The following is an 18,875-nucleotide window of genomic DNA, read 5'->3' as shown; positions in this document are numbered from 1 at the left end:
AAAAATTTTTTGGCGTAATCAGGTCAAAAGGCGGTCTTCACGATCACCCTGACAGGCAGGAGTTCAAATATAGGCTGCGTTCCTATATACTTGGTCACAACGAAGGAGCGATCACAGAAGAAGGCAATGTTGAAGTCGACAACACACCAGATTTGGAAGGAAATTACTTATCTCTAACCGGTAATTATCAAAATATTAAACGTACATAATATTATAAACCTTAAACTACAGAAAACATTCTTATATAAAATTGTATTGATGTTAACAAATGCAAATATGTACTTACATACAAACTAAGTTTATGCATACTAACCACTGTTTTTTATCCTAATTATACTAATAATAATAACTAACAATTTATTCCATTTATTGATACGCATGTATGTATGTTTATTATATTTTTGCAGGTAATATTTTTCAACGTGTGTCAGTTGATCTGAATTCCACTGATCCAATCGAAAAAAATGATGACTTGGAGATTCTCAACAACGACGGACTTGAGGATTTGGCAGGGTACATCTGCCACAAACTCGGTAAAGACAACCCCGAAATTTGTGCCAATTCCGAAAATTGTTCGTCCCATACTTGGGTGGATCACCTTTCTAAAGGAGGACTCTCAAAACCAACAGATATGTTGATGGAGCATATGAGAGCCTTGCAAGCAATGTTTGACGACGTCAGAAACACAAAGATTTAAGTGATTTTGTAAATTGTAGCTCGAAAATAAAATAATTATTTTTCAGAGCTAGAATGTATTTTAGGATTCGTTCCTTAAATAAAAACATAATTGAACATATGTATGTTTAGTAAAAAAAGAAAATTAAATAAAACAATAAATTGATACTTGGTTACAAAATATTCAATCTTTTTATTTACATAAATGTATATGGTTGAAACAAACACAGCAAAGATTGTCTCTTTTTAAATAATACAATGAAAATTCAATTAAATGAATATGTAGGTAAATGTTCACTATAAAATATTCACTTATATTGATGTTAAATTTGATGATATTCATGATTTTGTATGCCTGAAATACAAAATTGCTTCTTATTGCAAAGAAAAACAACCAACTGAAAATCAGCTGATTGTAAGTTGGTCAACCGTGACGTAGATGCGCAGAACGAACAAAATTTGAACTCGTCATTGCGCAACTTTTTTCTATCCTTCTTGGCACACTTTAAGAATGTAATAAAAAGACGTGTATTTTCGATATAAACAAAACAAATTTCATTTTTTCATTAGCATCACATAAAGTAAGAAATAAGTGAGCTATTTACAAAAAATTAGAAAGTTGTATTCAATAATTCTTAAAAAAAAAAAAATGATTAAGTTTCCCATTGCGTGTTTAGGTCTGGACACAGAAATAGCATAGTTGGCCGGTTCTGTGGAAATTAAATAAATTTGTTAGAAATCTAATAAGTATTATAGCGTTTAAGCACTTACAACGTTAATATTTTGTTGTGTGCCCACAACTTTTTAAAATTGCTTGGCATCGTCATGGCGTGCTCTCCACTAGTATCTGACACCTCGTTTGTGGGATTGCGTACCATGCCTCCTTGCATTCGGTACAAAGGTCTTCCGAATTTTTGAAATTTTTCTTGGCAATCTGTGTCTTAAGGTCGTTCCATAAATTTTCAATCGAGTTTGCATCGGGATTTTGGGCTGGCCACCTCGGGACGTTAATACTTTCTTCAGTGAGCCAGTTCTTCATATTTTAAGCTGCGTGCTTTGGATCATTGTCATGCATAAAAATCCAATTCACTGGCATCGATTACAAATCGAATGGTTCTATGGTATGTTTGAGAATGTTTAAGAATGCAAATTGGTCCATTCTACCATCTATCCTTACCAATGGCCCAACACCGTACCAGGAAAACGCTCCCCAGACCATTACGCTACCTACGCCGTACTTAACATTTTTTGTAGTGTTTCTGGAGTTATACGCCTGATACCTGGGACGATGGAGAAATGGTTTTCTATCCTACCCGATACGGTTCACCTTAGTTTCATCGCTCCACAGAACCCTTTTTCAGAATTTGACGTCCTTTTCTAAATGTTCTTTAGCAAAGTCCAGCCGTGCTCTTAAGTTTTTTTTTTTGCTAGGTGTGGTTTTTTCGAATATTATTATCCTTTTTTCCAGAGTACAATGCATATTTCTGCCCATTTTGAAAATATGTAAATTTTTTTATAGTTATAGTTAAAACAGCGTAGTTTGTGCACGATTGCTAATTAATAAAGAGTCTTTGTACAAATAACTAAAAGTTGTCCAACCAAACTTGGTTACTCTCAGAGTAAAACGAGTAACAACAAAAAAGTAGGCATGATAACGTCATACGCTAACCGTTATAAGTTGTGGAAGTCATGCCATACATATTCATGGAAAATTGTTAAGATTCACTTACTTGATAAAACTGAAAACTTATTTTAAAAGTGTACTATTTCTCTGTCCATGACTTTACATACATACATATATACATAAACAGACACATGCATTTACATGCAATGCGCATCCAATAATAATAAAATGCATGGGTAAACACAAGTCATAAGTTTACCCTGCGAACCACGGCTACCCGTTTGAGACAAATATTCCAATCCAACTACACATTTTTTCTCTATACACTAACACCAACGCACATTTTCGGGTTATTTTTTGTTTACCTAAATGCGATGAAAAAAAGTTTCTTTCGTCTCTTGATTTATTTGAATGAGTGCGAAGGAGAAAACATTATTGTCAATAGTGACAAAAGAAAATCCCAAAAAGGGTAATAAAAAAACGATTGAAAGACGCATGTCATTCGTGATCGTACTATCGTAAAGGAGGCTCGTACAACAAGAAGGTAAGTGAATGATTTTTTTAAAATAATTTGCAAATAATTACCTCATTTGTTTTTATAGCATTGGAATTAGCAGCTGCAGCAATATCATCAGAAGCAGCAAATTTAAATTGTTAAGTAAGTATGTGAGAAAAAGTGTGTGTTGTTTGAAATTGGATTGCGCAGTTCAACATAATACGCAAAAATAATTACATACATATGTACATAAGTATGTATTTTATGAGTTTAAGGCGGCCTGCACAATCCAATATAATATGTGAAAACAAAAGTTTGCCTTATATTTTAAATAATCAGATAATATTATGATTTTTATTTAATTATTCTTTCTTTTCAGATTTTATCACTATTTTTATTTAATTAATCTTTGCTTTCAGAGTAAATTCTATTTGTATTTAATATATTTTATTCTTTCAGATAATATTAATCTTTTTTTCAGATATTATTATCATTTTATACAATCAATCTTTCTTCAATGTCATTATTATTTATTTTCAGGTGTTAATAATCTTATTTTATTTTCAGGCATTTGTCTTGTATAATATTTTTCCACTCTTTTATTTTCAGGTTGTAATAATTCCTTTCTTTAATTAATCTTTTTTCAGATATTAATTATTTTTTTAAATTAAACATATTTTTGTTTATATATAAATTATAATAAATTTTATGTAAAAATGTAAAAAATAAAATAAAATAAAAATTTTAAAAATTAAAAAGGTTTCTTTTAAATTTTAATAGTAGGAATTAAAAAATGCAACCCTGCATCAGCTATTTAAAAAGAGGAAATGCAACCCTGTATCAGCCGTCGATTGGGGATATTAGAGCAGGACAGATATACTTTTTTATATGACACTGCTGAATGAGCGCAACAAAGATGTATGATCACATGTATACGTACGTGACTGGGTAAAATTGTCGCTCGGCCTATCTTAAAGTACACATGATTACCCTATGGATTACCCACTGATTATCTGGTTGTTTACCCGCTCATGGTTGGCAGGGTACAGATCAGATAACACTCAACACACACATGTAAACTACCCCAAATCAAGCAGCATTAACAATATGCAGCAATACATACAAACATATAAAAATACCCATATATTTAGTTATTTAGGATAGTTTAAAAATTGTATATAAGCAATGCAAAAATCAAAATGAAATTAGAATGAATCAAGTTTTTGCGCAATTGTATCTATTTTAGGCGCAAAGAAACACTGTTATGAATAAAACATGTTCTGCAATTTTCATTGAATTGGCACAAATATTGGCGGATATATCCAGCATAAAGTCACCTATAAGTTCTAAAATCTTTGTATTAGGTATATGGAGGCTCAGGAAAGTATTGACCTGATTCAACCCATTTTTGACAGAATGAAATACTATTGGCAGAAAAGGATTCTGTGCAAATTCTAATTCATATCACATTGAACGATATTTTCGGTCAAAAGTCAACTATTGGTATCGGGGTCACATGTTCGGTACCTAGAGGCTTTAACAGCTTTGGTAGGATTTGGACAATTATTAGTCAAAAGGTGGCTTACTTTAAGGGAATTATTACCGCAAATTCTTTATTTGTGTACTGGAAAGTGAAATAATCAAATGGAATTTTAAATTGTGTTATATGGGAAGTAGCCGTGGTTGTAGTCCGACTCATTTTTTTACAGAGTAACATAGGAATATGAAAGGAATTTTATGTTCCAAATTTTGTCGAAATCGGTCAATCCGGTCCCGAGATATGGAATTTCACCAGAAAGTGGGCGGTGCCACGCCCATTGTCCGATTTTCACACCGGCTCCGATAGAGCCCCCTTATACCATCTATATACCACCCGTATATAATAATTTAGCAGGATTTCAGTATTTAATTACAAAAAAAAAATAAATAAAGCAGTACTCATTTTATGCAAGTGACCAACCTAATTCAACTCGCTTTTTTTAAAGGGGGGACAGACGGGGAAAATGTTTAAGCTTATATGTTAAGTAGAAACCCTGTAGTTTACTAAGACGCGTAATTCAAAGCTCGACCTTGCCCGACACTATAACAAAAACACTAATTTCTAAAAAATTAAAACAAAAGTTTGTTTTTTTAATGATTCATTGTTTTACCGAAAAAAAAAAAACAAAATAATACATTAACTAAATTAATCTTTATATCACCAATATTGAATACATACCGTGTTGTCCAGAATCCATAAAAAATATTTTCCAGAATTTCCTTCACGCAACACAAAAAACCACTTGCAATTTCGAGAACAATAGAGAGTTTCGCGAATAAGCACGTCCGTTCTGCACGTGCGAAATCTAAGTTCCGACTACTTGTGTGGCAATATAGCGGGCTGAAGGTCATTTATTAAATCGGTTCATTTTAGAACGGTTACTTAGGTACTAAAAAAATCAATTTTGAGTAGCATCGCTGAAGTTTGTAATTTTAATTTTTGTCCGGTTTTTGAAGGAAAATGCTCCTACGTGCAGCAGTAAGAAGTTAAAGATACTTTATTGAGCTATAACACTTGGTCCTTCGAGCCGGATTTAGTGCTCGGCCAAAATTAAAAAGTCCTGTATTTATAAAACAGACAATATACAAAAAAGCCCTGTTCAAAATACAGGCAAATTAAAACAAAAATAATTGTAAGACGGGTGTAGATTCCCGCATATTAACAACATAAAACAAAAATATTTGATTTGTATGATCAAACTTACTCAAAAAAGAATCTTTAACTTCTTACCGAGGGTGGGAGAATAATAAAGATCTTTGTTTGAGTGAGAATATATTCATTCTAATTTTATTTTGATTTTTTCATTGCTTATACCTGAGACAGACATGTATGTAGTAACTATACCATATATAGTACAAATCAGAGAACGGCTTCCGTTGAGCGCAAAAATGTTCATGCACGATCAATACCCGAACTATCAGCACATTCGGCTCAAGCGCCGAATTCGTGAATGTTTTCGCTACTGAGCTAAATTCAGCTCAATTGCGGTAAATTCGTTTGCTTGCTGAGTTTATTCACGCTCGTGTTGAAACAGCTCTACTCAAGCGTTCGCTCATTCGGCTCAACAATGATCGTGTTGAATGAAAACAAACACAAAACACAAAAGAGCAAACTCAATGGGTATGAGCAAACTCAACACATATGAATAAACTCACTGTGCTTGAATAAAAGCGCCGTCTCCTTAAGCGATTTGCAGCACTTACATACATACATATGTCTGTTTAAATTTGAAGAATTTTTTGGCAAATATTTTAAAATATTGTTACAGGATTGGCAGTATATATGTAAATCCATTCCAAATAGTGCCATCCTCTTTAATAATTTCAGATAATATATTCCAAATATGGCTCCTTCCCTTATGTCGGGCTGACAATGTGTAGGCGTTTGTACGTATTTTTTCTAAAATATCTTCTTGCTCCATATCGACGGGATGACAAATACATACTAAAATATAAGTTGTGTACCAAATTCTTAGTGCAATGCATGTGACACATAAGCTGATCGCGAACAAAGCATACAAAAACTATATGCATACCAGAGAACTGCAAAACTCACTTTTTCCTTAAATCAGCTCATTCGCAAAAGTTTCTATTCAATTCCAATCACTGAGCGAAAGTGAGCTAAACATTTCGTAAAGTGAGCGAGCATGAGCTAAATATTTCGTGAAGTGAGCAAACGTGAGCAAAGCATTTCGGACCGAAGGCTCACATTGTACGCGAATGAGCGATTCGGCAACATGAGCTGATTTTTACTCAACGCTGTGTTTCACTCAGTGATTGGACTTGAATAGAAACTTTTGCGTATGAGCTGATTCAAGGAAAAAGTGAGTTTTGCAGTTCTCTAGTACAAATACCACATGTGTGTCATCAAATACCAGCAAAATACCATATGAGCAATGTAGTATTTTGCTGGTAACAATACTATGATGTTTCATTGTGGTATTTGTATAAACACAGCTAAAAAACAGGTAACAAACTTTGCTAAAAGCTTTTACACAAAAGCTCTTCGAAATATTCTGACAAAATGACTTAAAAAATTAATTATTGAAATGGAAAACAAAATATTTTTCACAATTTTTCTTCCGGAAAAGCCAAAGTGTATTCAACAAAGTGAACTAAGTATTTGACTTACGCTTATTTGACAATAAAATGGTAAACAATTCATGTATTTGTTTATATTAACCCGTGTGTTTTTTTTTTTTTTATCTTGAACAATATGAAGCCACTTGCTTTACATACATATATATGATAAATATAAACGTAATAGAAATAGAGACAACCAATTTATTTGTTTATATGCTTTATACTTTTCATGAACATATAATAAGTACCATGTTTTGTATGATCAATTAGTTGTTTAGAAGGTGAAAATATAACGCAAAATGTATGACATATTGTAAGGGAGCTATTTGTTACTGTCATTTTATTTAATCGGTTCCGACAGATGATTACCCCTACATGTAAACGTATTAGCCATACTACATTAAAATTTAGTCTAAAGACACCCCAAAGTATATTCACATCATACAACGAGGAGTATAATTACAAACGCATGGCACCACGATATCTTACCATATGTAGGTAAAATAATCAGTGTTTGTGCGTTATATTTTCAAATGATGTTCATTATACAAGTATGTTCATGTGATACTTTGCAAGGCAATTTTCCTCTACAGGTTAGAGAGGGCTTGATGCATGGCCTTGTTTAAACTAGACAACCAAAAATAACTTACTCGGTTTGAACAGCTGCGTTGGCAAGAGTATTATTAAAAAACGCGTGGTTCTCGTTCATGTGCACCAGAAATTTATACCAATTCCACACCAGAAACTCCTTACCACAAAAACTATAGCACAGCATGTACATATAGCTTCCGATTAGTTGTTAAAATTTTCGCGTAAACAAGTTTGTCTTGAGACCTAATCAATAGTAAAAACGTAAAATTTCTATTTATCAAAATATGAGGGTTTCTTACTTTTTTTCTTTACGATTGGGAAGTAAGTTTAATGAGGGTACTGCATCGGGGCTTAGTCGTCTTCCTTTAAGGGGAGATTCTTTTATTTCCTCCGCCTTAAAATGTAGCCCACATATTCTCGATGACAAACTGAGTTGTACGCCACATACTTTTTCCCATTCCTTCCGTTGCGATTTGTCAGTTGGAGCACAAATCATTGGTAAGTTGCTTCCATGAGTTGTTTTGCATAGGCAACAAGTATTCGGCAATTTATTCAGTTATTTAAAAAAATATTGTTTTTCGTTTTGAAATTTGCTTACTTCTGAATTTCCGAATTTGAATTTTTCAATAAATGTAAGGGTTAAGCCAATGACAACATTCATGTCAAATAAGCGTAAAGAAAAATTAAATGTCATATACTTAGTTCACTTTGTTGAATACACTTTGGGAAAAGCAAGAAATGCTTTATTTTATGTCAGATTTTTAGGGAGTATTTTAGCAAATCGTTTTTTTGTGATGATAATACATTAACTTTATAGTATTTTAAATAATTGCACTTATTTTCTCCATAACACACATTTACATATTTATTGTTTACAATTTTTTTGAAATATTTAATGCCTATGAAACAAAGGTAGTATTTGAGTTTACTACATTACCATGTGTGTCACCAACGTAGTAAACAGAATACCATGATACCTTTACTATGGTATTGTTACTACATGTCTGTCTCAGGTATTATATACAATTTTTTAAACTATCTTAAATAAATAAATATTTGGGTATTTGTATATGTTTGTATGTATTGCTGCATATTGTTTATGCTGCTAGATATGGAGTAGTTTTGAAGTGTACAATTCAATACATGTGTGTGTTAAGTGTTATCTGATCTGTAATCTTTTGACTTGTGTTTACCCACACATTTTAATATTATTGGATGCGCATTGCATGTACATATGTATGTAAATGCGTGTGTCTGTTTATGTATATACACATGTATGTATTTGAAAATAGCTGTATATTTTTAATAGTATTTCGGCTTCAATGATATTTGAACAATGCTGATCATAAAAAAAACTGCTCCAGGAGTATATTGCGTAGAATTTCAAATTCCAAAAATTCAAGAGACATACTCGCTATGGAAAGAAATTTCCGTGGATGAATACCGTGCAACATTACAATCAAACAGGGCAGGGCTGCCGAAATCAAAAGTAATGAAAATTAGTAACAGTGATCAAATATCAGAAAAATAAAAAAATAAAGAAATAACAACGATTTCTCCTTTTCATGGTCGAAATATGCAAGATACTGGGAGAAAAACCGTGAAAGATAAGCATTCAAAAAGCCAGTCACAACAACAGATTATAACCGAGTTATGTGTAGAGAGCGACAGGCTTCAAGCAACATCTGTCAAATATTAAAGTACAAACGTTCTTATGGACACAGTTATTTAGACAGCTGCAATACTACACGACAACAGGCCCTCAGTTGTCGCTTTCGCTAAATTAAAAATATTTCGACAGTAGAGGGGAGTGATGCCACTAATATGCAGAATGTAAGATAGCTTTGTTATATCATTAGTAATAACAATTGATAATTTAAAACAAATAAATTTACCTATTTACGTTTTTTTTTTGCATACAAAATTTCACTTTGAATAAAATATAAAAATTTCACTGAAGTGAAAGATATTAGTATGGCAGCAACGAAATTGTGAACATACAAAATGGATAGCTGTGTTGTTTTGTGTGTCGTCTTACAAATGTTCATGTAGCAGGCTTCACGGCGCCATTTGCAGTTCACTGGCGTGCAGTCATGTCGTTTTTAAGTAGAGAAAGCATCGAAAGCCGGAGTGCGGGACTTTAATCCGCTAAACCAAACATACTCCCAACTCAAGACTCTCCCACGGAACCACCAGATAAGGTATTACTTCATAGGAGTAACAAGACATTTTACGTCCCCTCTATAGCACTATTCTGTTGTAGCTGTCTTAATATTGTTGTGATGGAAGTTGCCGCTTCGCGAACAGCTTTCCACTTTTCAGAGGAATGACACGTAAGTGCAGTCAAACCTTCCTCTACCACCTAGTGGTGTTTCTAACTTTTCCCTTATGTTTAGAAATCGAGGACAATGGAAAACACGTGTTCAGAGTCTTCTATTGACTCCGTCTACATCGAACAATACGGACTGACATCATTTTGAAATTTGTATGGATAGCCTCTGAAGCACCCATGCCGCTTAATATTTGGGTCAGGTGGAAATCTAGGTCCACATGCTGCCTACTTATCCACATATGGATCTTAGGTATAAGTCTGTAGGTCTACCGTCTTTTAGTTGAGGTTTGCCACCGTTGCTGCTATATAGTTATGCTCTTCTTTTTCTGTAATTGGCGCTGATAGCTCATATAATCCCGTGAACTCGTCTCCCTGGACGTAGTCATGTCGTGTCGCTCTCTATGTTTCACCACATGAAAATGATATTAATATACTCACTTGGTATGTACATACATATGTATATAAATAGGTATATGCACCTATGTACACAATTTCGTTGTTGCTATACTAAACTTTTCACTTTAAAGAAATTTTAATATTTTGTTCAAAGTGAAATTTTTTATGCAAAAAATAAGTAAATATGCGAGTTTATTTGTTTTAAATTATCAATTCTTATTACAAATGATATAACAGAGCTATTTTATGCTTCTCTTTGTAAAATAACGTCAGGTTTGTTAGAGCTTTGAATAAATTTACATATGTATTAGTGACATTCTCTCCTCTCTACTGTCGTTAGCAAATTTAGAAATATTTTTTAATTAGCGAGAGCGACAACTGAGAGCCTGCTGACGTGTAGTCGTGCAGCTGTCTATATAACTGTGTCCATAAGATCGAGTGTACTTTAATATTTGAGAAATGTCGCTTGAAGTCTGTCGCTTTCCAAAAGTAGCGCAAGACAACGACAGACTTCATGCACCATCTGTCAAATATTAAAATACACACGATCTTATGGACACAGTTATGTAGTCGTGCGGCTGTCTAAATGTGTGTATTTTGATATTGGACAGATGCCGCTTGAGGTCTGTCGCTCTCTATGTGTTCAGTACATTATTGCTATGCTATTGCTACCGCTCACTTTGACGGGAGCCGTAGCAGAATCATAGCAGAAGAACGAAAAAGTATGTGCTCTGTTTTGATTTTTGTCAAGTGAAAAACTACAGCAGTAGCAACACGGATAATATGATACGAGACTCTCCCATTGGCTCTCATTTTTCTCTCAAACGCGTTCCCTGATTATTTGACAGCGACGGAGATCAGGGAATTTCGATCAGCTGACTTCAGAAAAGGTGGGATGCCAGAAGTAAACCGCCATAATTACTTGACGAAATTAGTGTGAAATTAAATTTCATTGAGCTGTGCGAACATATTTTGGCAAAATAAATGTTTATGTAAATTAATTAATGATTTTGCATTTTAGCATTTTAGCATTTATATATGTATGCATTTTCAAAGTGTTTAATTTAGTGTTTTGTATAATTTATTAAATATCCAATCTAATATTTTTCAGCTGTGACATCATTGGCAAATGTTATAAAAAATGCGAGTTTTGACAGCTCTCTCTCGAATCAAAGAGTCTCGTATCATATTATCCATGGTAGCAATTACCAAGAATGAAGTGCGGTGCTCTACGTAGCTGTAGCGGTAGCAAAAAATTGAGAGCGATATAAGAGCAGAGGTTGTTGTTTTTTTTTGTGTTTTTTGCTATTTTGTCAAAATTTTTGTTTCTGAATAAAATATTATTATTAAATTTTTTGTATCAATTAATTTTATTATGACAGGAAATAGCAAAAACAGAAAAAAGGCTGCGATTTAGAATAGCATCCCGCGATTTCGGGGTTAAAATGGGTATGTACGGATAGGAGAGGTCCTCCAGATCAAGAATATATACATATATAGAGGCCGCTGACTTATGGTTTTTGAGATATTTGCATTTAAAGTTCAAAAAATGAACTATTTAAAATGCGTGTTTCTCCGATTTATATTGCATTTTACACTTATATTTTTAACTTTTATATCCACTAACACTTCACTAATTCGTTTCTAATGATTTATTTTATAATAAATAGTGCAAAAATAACTTTAATTCCATATCAAAAACTTTAGTTAAAATACATTTATTCATAAAATAAGAAAATAGTTGTAAACAAGCAAAAAATTAGTGAAACCATATGTTGTAATGGAATATAAATTAGAAAAAAGAAAGATTATGACGTCATAACTAAATTCATTATCGTGTGATGAGTAATGTAAAACCTTTCAGAATTTTCATTATCTTGATAAATAAATAAATTATTATTTTTTAATCAAAAAGAAGTTCAACGCAAACGAACTGAGCAAGCCCAGGTGTTGGTACGACCGAGGGTTATTTTTTTGAAGCGCGGCCAAAGGCCGCCAACGCAAAAAGGAGTTCAACGTAAAAGAACTGAGCACGCCCAGGTGTTGGTCCGACCGAGGGTTATTTTTTTGAAGCGCGGCCGAAGGCCGCCAATGCAAAAAGGAATTATATGCGGAAAACTAATGTGTTATATATTCCCTGTCATTGGGGTATTATTTATTTTCTTTATTTCTTTCGGTTCTTCTGTAAAATATGAACGTAAGGTAGCACTGATTATTAGTTATAATCCAAGCCTTTTGTTTTTGTGTGAACAAAAATAATTGAACAAAAGTTAAATGTTGAATAAAAGTTATTTTTGCACTATTTATTATAAAATAAATGATTAGAAACGAATTAGTGAAGTGTTAGTGGATATAAAAGTTAAAAATATAACTATAAAATTCATTATAAATGGGAGAAACACGCATTTTAAATAGTTGCATTTTTGAACTTTGAATGCAAATATCTCAAAAAGCATAAGTCAGCGGCAACTATATGTATATATTTTCTTAATCTGGAGGACCTCCTCTATCCGTAACACAAAACAGCTGCAACCTGAATCAAGTTTTCCTGCTGGTTTTCGTTTCTTTACTTTTGTTATTTTGCTCTATGTGAGAGAATCTTTCAATATTCTTCTTCCTGATAGCTAGCTGCTACCACAGTACAACACCTACTAACAGTACCGTTCCCACGACAGTCGTCTACGGTCTACGTAACCGGAACGGACCTGGATTTTTATTTGGCCAAGGACTGTGAACTCGACAGATTTCTGCCGCTACAACAACAAGAAGAATAATTGCATATTTTTTAAAATTGAGCTTTCTGTGACAAAACGATTCATTATTTGCTTAAACAATATTATAAAAAATTAACGATTGTTAATCTAAAAACCTTAAGTATGCGCTCTAATATTTCCAAGCTTCTGGCTTATATCGCCAAGGCAATGTAGCTTTTGATGGCGTTTTAAATTCCAGGCAGTCCTAAATTTAAAGTCGCAAACCTGACATACGAAGTTTCGAGAATCTTTATGGACCAACATGTGCTTTTGAAGAAACGTCTTTGATATATATTTGTTACCGCATACTGAACATTGGTGTTTTTTGTCCATATGATGTACCATCATATGACGTTGTAGCATTCTTTGAGTTAACATCATTTTTGAACACATGGAACACTTGAACTGTTTGTGGGCTATTTTATGTGAGTTCAAAAGTACGGATGAGTCAAACAAAGCTCCACAAATTTCGCAACGTAACTGAACAGTAAAGTGAAATTTGGACATATGTGTATTATGTTCGTCTTCAGATATAAAACTTTTTTGACATTGGTGGCACGAGTAAACAGTTTTTTTACTTTTCGTGTGAGCCACTTTTAAATGAGTTTCAAAAGCATCATCCGATGGAAAGTTTTTATGACAGCGCCAACAAAATCTAAGCTTTGTTTTTGGCATACGTTCAATAGTTATCAAGGCTTCTCTCATTTGTCTTGGGTTTTCTTGCGCTATTTAAGAAATTTTAAATTAATGATAATTAGTTCAGTAAATTAATACTTCTATTTTACCGTCTGAGTTGATTGAACAATCTGAGGACCATTCATCTTTAAATTCTTCGGCTGGCTGGTTAACTTTAACAAATTCGTCTTCTGAGGTATTTAGGGTCAAATGTTCATCATCTGAATCAATAATTTTAACAAACTTTTCTTCTGAAGGATATAAATTTGGCTCATGATCCATCACACCGTTAGTAGTTGGATGAGGCGAAATTGCATCGTTTTTCGTTGATTCAATAATTACAAAATATTCTAATTCATCTGTTGCTTTATTTTTATCCTTAACTCGATCAAGGAACTTATTACGTTGAATCGTAACAGTTTTCATGGCGTCATAAAACTCAACAAGGAGCTTTTCACAAGAGTCACATATGAAGTTATTTGAAGGCTGCTCGCCAAGTACTAGGCGTACTTTATCCAGTGAATCAAAACATTGTAGCAGTAAATCACTTATTGAAATAGGTGGTGTCCCAATGTATGATTTCTCCACTATGGTAAAAGATGAGGAGTGCTCCTGACATATACAACATCTTTCAACCATTTGTATATGACTAATTGAAATTTCAAAATCATTATCCGAATAACATCTCATAATAGTAAAACAACTCAATATTATTAATGGTAAACAATGTATCTTGCACCATGCAATGTATAACAAATAAATATCGATAAATAATTATTTAATTGTGCATTGCTTGACATTGCCTCAAACATTTACTATTGTGAATGGCTAAAATGGGAAATGAATACCAAAATTTCTTTTTATTTCTTTGATTTTTAAAATTTAAGACTTAAAATCTATTATAACAGTTTAAAAAAAAAAATTATACAAAAAGGTAAAAAGCGGACTTTGATGGTGAAAAATAATATATCCACCAAGAGACAACCATGGTTAAATTTTGCAGACGTCAGAGGATATGTTACCGCAAGCATGCATCACAAGTAAAAATTGGATTATATATGTATACGAAGCTCACAATTTTAATATTCTTCTCTTGAAACTTGAGGCATATCCAATCCTCCTTTACGATAATTCAATCATCGTTTCTTGAAATTAATTCTGACACTTTTCTAATTTAATGTATAAGATAATAATTAATAAATGAGAAATCCTCCGCGACCTTAGGTCTATTGTGCCCTCTCCTAAATCACAGGGACTCACTTAGTCCCAGCATATTGAAAAGTCCAATATTCTGCTGGGTGCTAGTGAGGCTATGCGATCCCTATTCGGAAACATGGATACAAGGGCTTTAATCCGGCATCTACAGCAGGTGTCCTGGTGTTTCAGGCTCCCTGTCACAGAACCGGAAGTTAGAGCAAAAGGATAGCCCCATGTTATATAAATGCCTATTCAGCTTGCAGTGGCCGGTGTAAAATGTGACCAGTAGCCTGAGTTTGTCCCTAGGGAGGTTAATTACAAATGTAAACCTTCTGTGGTTGTACCCTCCAATTAGCGACTTGGCATGTCGCATGCCATTCATTTGTTGCCAATGCCTTTCTCTGCCTACTCCTTCCTCCTTGCGAAGCAACTCCTTTATGGAATGGGGACCCACTCCAGTGTAGGGTTCGGGTCCTACCATGTTGATGGAAGCTGCGGAGCGGACGAAATCGTCAATCAGTTCGTTACCGGCTATACCTCTGTGACTGGGCACCCAGATTAGGTGTACCTGGTTACATTCCGCAAGGCTATTCAGCCGTTCTCTACACTCGTGCACCAGTAGCGATTTGATCTCGTAGGAGGAGATCGCTCTTAGTGCCGCTTGACTATCGCTAAGTATGGTTTCCGCTCATTGCGATAGTTGCGATGGTGGTTTATCTCTATACATCGACTTCTGCCTGGAAAATGCTCGGAAAGCTTCCCATAGGTATGGAGAGCTTAGTGCGGGAACTTGCGATCCCTGCACCGATTCCCTCCGACGTTTTCGAACCGTCAGTGTACCACTTGATCGTACTATTTCTCAGCAGCAGCTCGAGAGTAGAGTCGTTCCACTCCTCCTTGCTGCTAAGGGTAACCTTGAACAATAAGGGGATTCTATTGCAAGATTGCAGATTGCAAAAATCCTACACCGAAATATACAAGGGCACAATAGCACCAATTGCAGAATCTAGTGATATATGAACGGCTGATTCGGTCAATTATTGTAAATGACTATTGTGCATGGCTATTGTGAATTGGCGCACCATCCGCATTCATTCTTAACAAAACAATTATAACAAATCTTTACAATTTAAATAGAAATTATAAAATCTATTTAAAATTTACCTTCCTCAACAATTTAACGTCAAAATATGTATTTAAGTAAAATGACAGCTAGCACAGGGTTGCAATTATTTTTTTACGTGTCATTGGACGAGAATAAACATGGGTTTTGGACTGACAAATTTCACAGCCATTGCAAATAATTTTCTGCGTGTGTTTGTTGTTGTGCCGGTGCACCAAGTGGAAATATCTGCAATTCGCGCACCGTGCAAGAATTTTGCAAGAGCAAGAGAATACCCCTAAAGTAGTGACGCTTTGTCGTCACGACAATGCTTCGCAGATTAACTCTTTGACAAACGTGAGTTTCGGCCATTGGTGACATTCCGTGATCGAAGGGGGAATCTTTCATAGAAAACTTCAGTTTCAGACGGCATACATGATTCATACTGCACGTTAAGGGTTTACCTCTTAAGGGACCACGCCCGTTATGGATGATCAAACCATGCTGAACTTGCGTAACAGTACACCTACGGACTAAACCCTAACTCCGACTGCAGTTCACTAATCCTACTGGACTGCCGTTAAGCATTTCTTCGCAGTACCTTGCTCAACCAATATTGACTCTTCGTGGGCACCTTTCTGGACTACTCTTCTCTACCTCTTCTACTCTCGCTACATCGTTGCCTTTCCTTTCTTCTCAGTTCCTGCAGAGGAAATGCGGACCAATTCTTCACTTTATTCCACACGATTTTGCTTTTTATCATGTGGTGCACGACATTCTCTGGAGTCACACGTTCGTTGATAATAATTTCTAAGTCGTTTCTTTCTGCTGCGAATTTCGGGGAGTGAAGGTAAATATGCTGCGGGTGTTCGATGCCATTTCCGCAGAATGAACATTCTGTTCCGTTATCATGACCGTATATACCGTACTCTCGAAAGCATCCGTGTCCGGTCTGGAATTGCCTCAGGTAATAATCAGAATCGCCGTTCTTCCTCTCCACCCATGTTTTCACCTTTCTGATTAGCTTATATGTCCACCTTCCATTTTCTGCCATGTCCCTGCGCCTCTGCCACTCACATATACTTTCCTCCCTTTCTTTATTTCGGTTTGTAAGACGGCTCCGAATGCTTCTCGATTTCTCGTAAACTCTTTTGAGCTCTAACGCCATTATGTCCGGTGGTATGATACCCGCTATGACTCCAGCCGCCTCGTGCGACACGGTGCGGAATCTACAAATAACTCTTATTGCATTAAGCCGAGTCAGAGATCTTCAAATAAGCTTTCTACTTGACTGATTTCTTTCGCTACCACCGTAACCGCCACGTCATCGGCGTACCCTATAATCTGGACCCCTCTTTCTAATGGGACTCCGTCATATTACACGTTCCACAACAGTACGATGGTGCGTCTATAACCGTAGATATATTTGATAGTACAGGTCCTTCGTTCCCGTGCTTAGAGAAAAGGGTTTCCATGATGTTTTCCAAAAGGGTGGGGCAGGTTGGTGTTCTCCCTTTGCTGTCTTTAAGTTTTGTTATCACTATTTTGTACGCATCGCGCCATGGATTCTCATCGGCATTTCCGGAGAGCTCTTTGAAGCGGGAGAGTTTGCCTCTTTTAATTGCTTTCTTGAGCTCACGGCGTTTCTTTTTAAAGCATTCGCGCAGGTTCGTATTCTGGTGAACTCCGTCTTCTCTGACAAGAACGCCTGGCCTTGTTGCAATCATTTCTCAGGCTGTCGATTGCATTATTCCGCCAGTATGCAGGCTGTGGATAAGCGTTAGCGCCTTGCTTTTTCCGGCACATTGCAGTGTCGCATGCTTTGCTGACATGCCTCACCAATATATCCGCCTGTCGTTCTGTATCTTCTACATTTGAAATGTTGTCATCCAGCATAAGTCGGAAGAGATCTTCGTCGAATGTTTCGGCTTCCATCCTTTTGTCTGTACCATCTTTGTGTGTGTGTATATTGCACTCCTGGATTTTTTTGCTAAGTGGTCACTATCCGTATAGAGGTCAGACACTTCGCAGCATGTTGATCGTACCAACGGGCTACTACAAACGTCATGTCAATCACGGATCCACGACCATTTTTTTCGAAAGTGTTCCTATTTCTGTCTCTAGAGCGTCTCCTCGTTTGTTCGTACTAACACTTCCCCAGTCCACAGCCCATGTGCTAAAATCGCCTGCTACCACGTTATTCATAATTGTTACGATTTCCAGTACAAGATCATCCAATATTTTCTCCAACGCGCCTTGTGGAACACTCGGTGGGATATAGCAACTATAAAAGTCTTTCGCAGCTTCGCAATGATTCAGATTTAGCTGGATAAGTTTCATTTTTTGAATTCTTTATATGCTTCCAGATACTGAGGGCATCTTTTACTACCTATTTGGTGTTTGAGTTTTCCCTTCCCCTGCTCTTGCAAGCACCACAAGACTAAGTCCTGTCGCACGTCTGTGCGAAGTGTTCTTTTTTGCCACATCTTAGACAGCACTTACTCCTGTCATTCGAATTGCTACATCAAATGCCCATATTCCAGACACCTGAAACGCGTTTTTAAATTTGGTTTTTCTCTTAGTCTGCAGACTACCCAGCCTATCCTATTGTTTCGTTCGTCTAGCAGTATCCTTGTTTCCAGAGCAGGAAGGCTTACTACCGTTACCTGTGTACCCGCATATGCCGCCCTGAGGTTCTTTATCGCACTCACATCACAACTATTTAGTTTTCTCACCTGCTTCTTTGGTGGTGATTTCGTCCAGGCTCCGAATTTCTACTACAACTTCGTGGGTAAGCGCTTTGATTTGTGCCTGGTCTCCTAACAGTTTGCTTATTTTGCATTTTAGTTCAACAGCTGTACATTCCGTCTTTCTTCTATCATTCTTGTGTGCTTCTCAAGGGCTTTTGAGTA

At 35.4% G+C, this 18,875-nt stretch overlaps 1 protein-coding gene and 1 long non-coding RNA gene across 5 annotated transcripts in view; one reads left to right on the top strand and one right to left on the bottom strand.

Annotated features, from left to right (window-relative positions):
* The window catches only part of LOC126764049 (zinc finger and BTB domain-containing protein 17-like), a 29,825-nt gene extending 15,406 nt beyond the window's left edge, over positions 1-14,419 (bottom strand). The window contains exons 1-5 of one of the 4 annotated variants that reach the window (XR_007667797.1): positions 13,775-14,419; positions 13,106-13,714; positions 1,853-2,159; positions 1,447-1,791; positions 1,207-1,385 (exon numbers count right to left, since the gene is read on the bottom strand). Coding sequence is in view for 2 of the 4 variants with exons in the window: in XM_050481810.1 (XP_050337767.1) it covers positions 13,107-13,714; positions 13,775-14,354 (1,188 nt within the window). In the remaining 2 variants the exon portion in view is untranslated. Of the gene's footprint in view, positions 1-1,206; positions 1,386-1,446; positions 2,160-10,411; positions 12,990-13,105; positions 13,715-13,774 lie in introns of those variants that run through there. The other 3 variants (XR_007667796.1, XM_050481801.1, XM_050481810.1) reach the window with 3 other exon arrangements.
* On the top strand, positions 8,442-11,587 carry LOC126764545 (uncharacterized). Its single transcript, XR_007668062.1, has 2 exons — positions 8,442-8,521; positions 11,348-11,587. It is a non-coding gene; the product is annotated as an uncharacterized LOC126764545 (long non-coding RNA).
* Positions 14,420-18,875: the final 4,456 nt, after the last annotated feature.

This window comes from Bactrocera neohumeralis, chromosome 2 (assembly GCF_024586455.1).
Source record: "Bactrocera neohumeralis isolate Rockhampton chromosome 2, APGP_CSIRO_Bneo_wtdbg2-racon-allhic-juicebox.fasta_v2, whole genome shotgun sequence".
Taxonomy (NCBI): domain Eukaryota; kingdom Metazoa; phylum Arthropoda; class Insecta; order Diptera; family Tephritidae; genus Bactrocera; species Bactrocera neohumeralis.
This window is presented reverse-complemented; position numbering and strand designations above follow the sequence as displayed.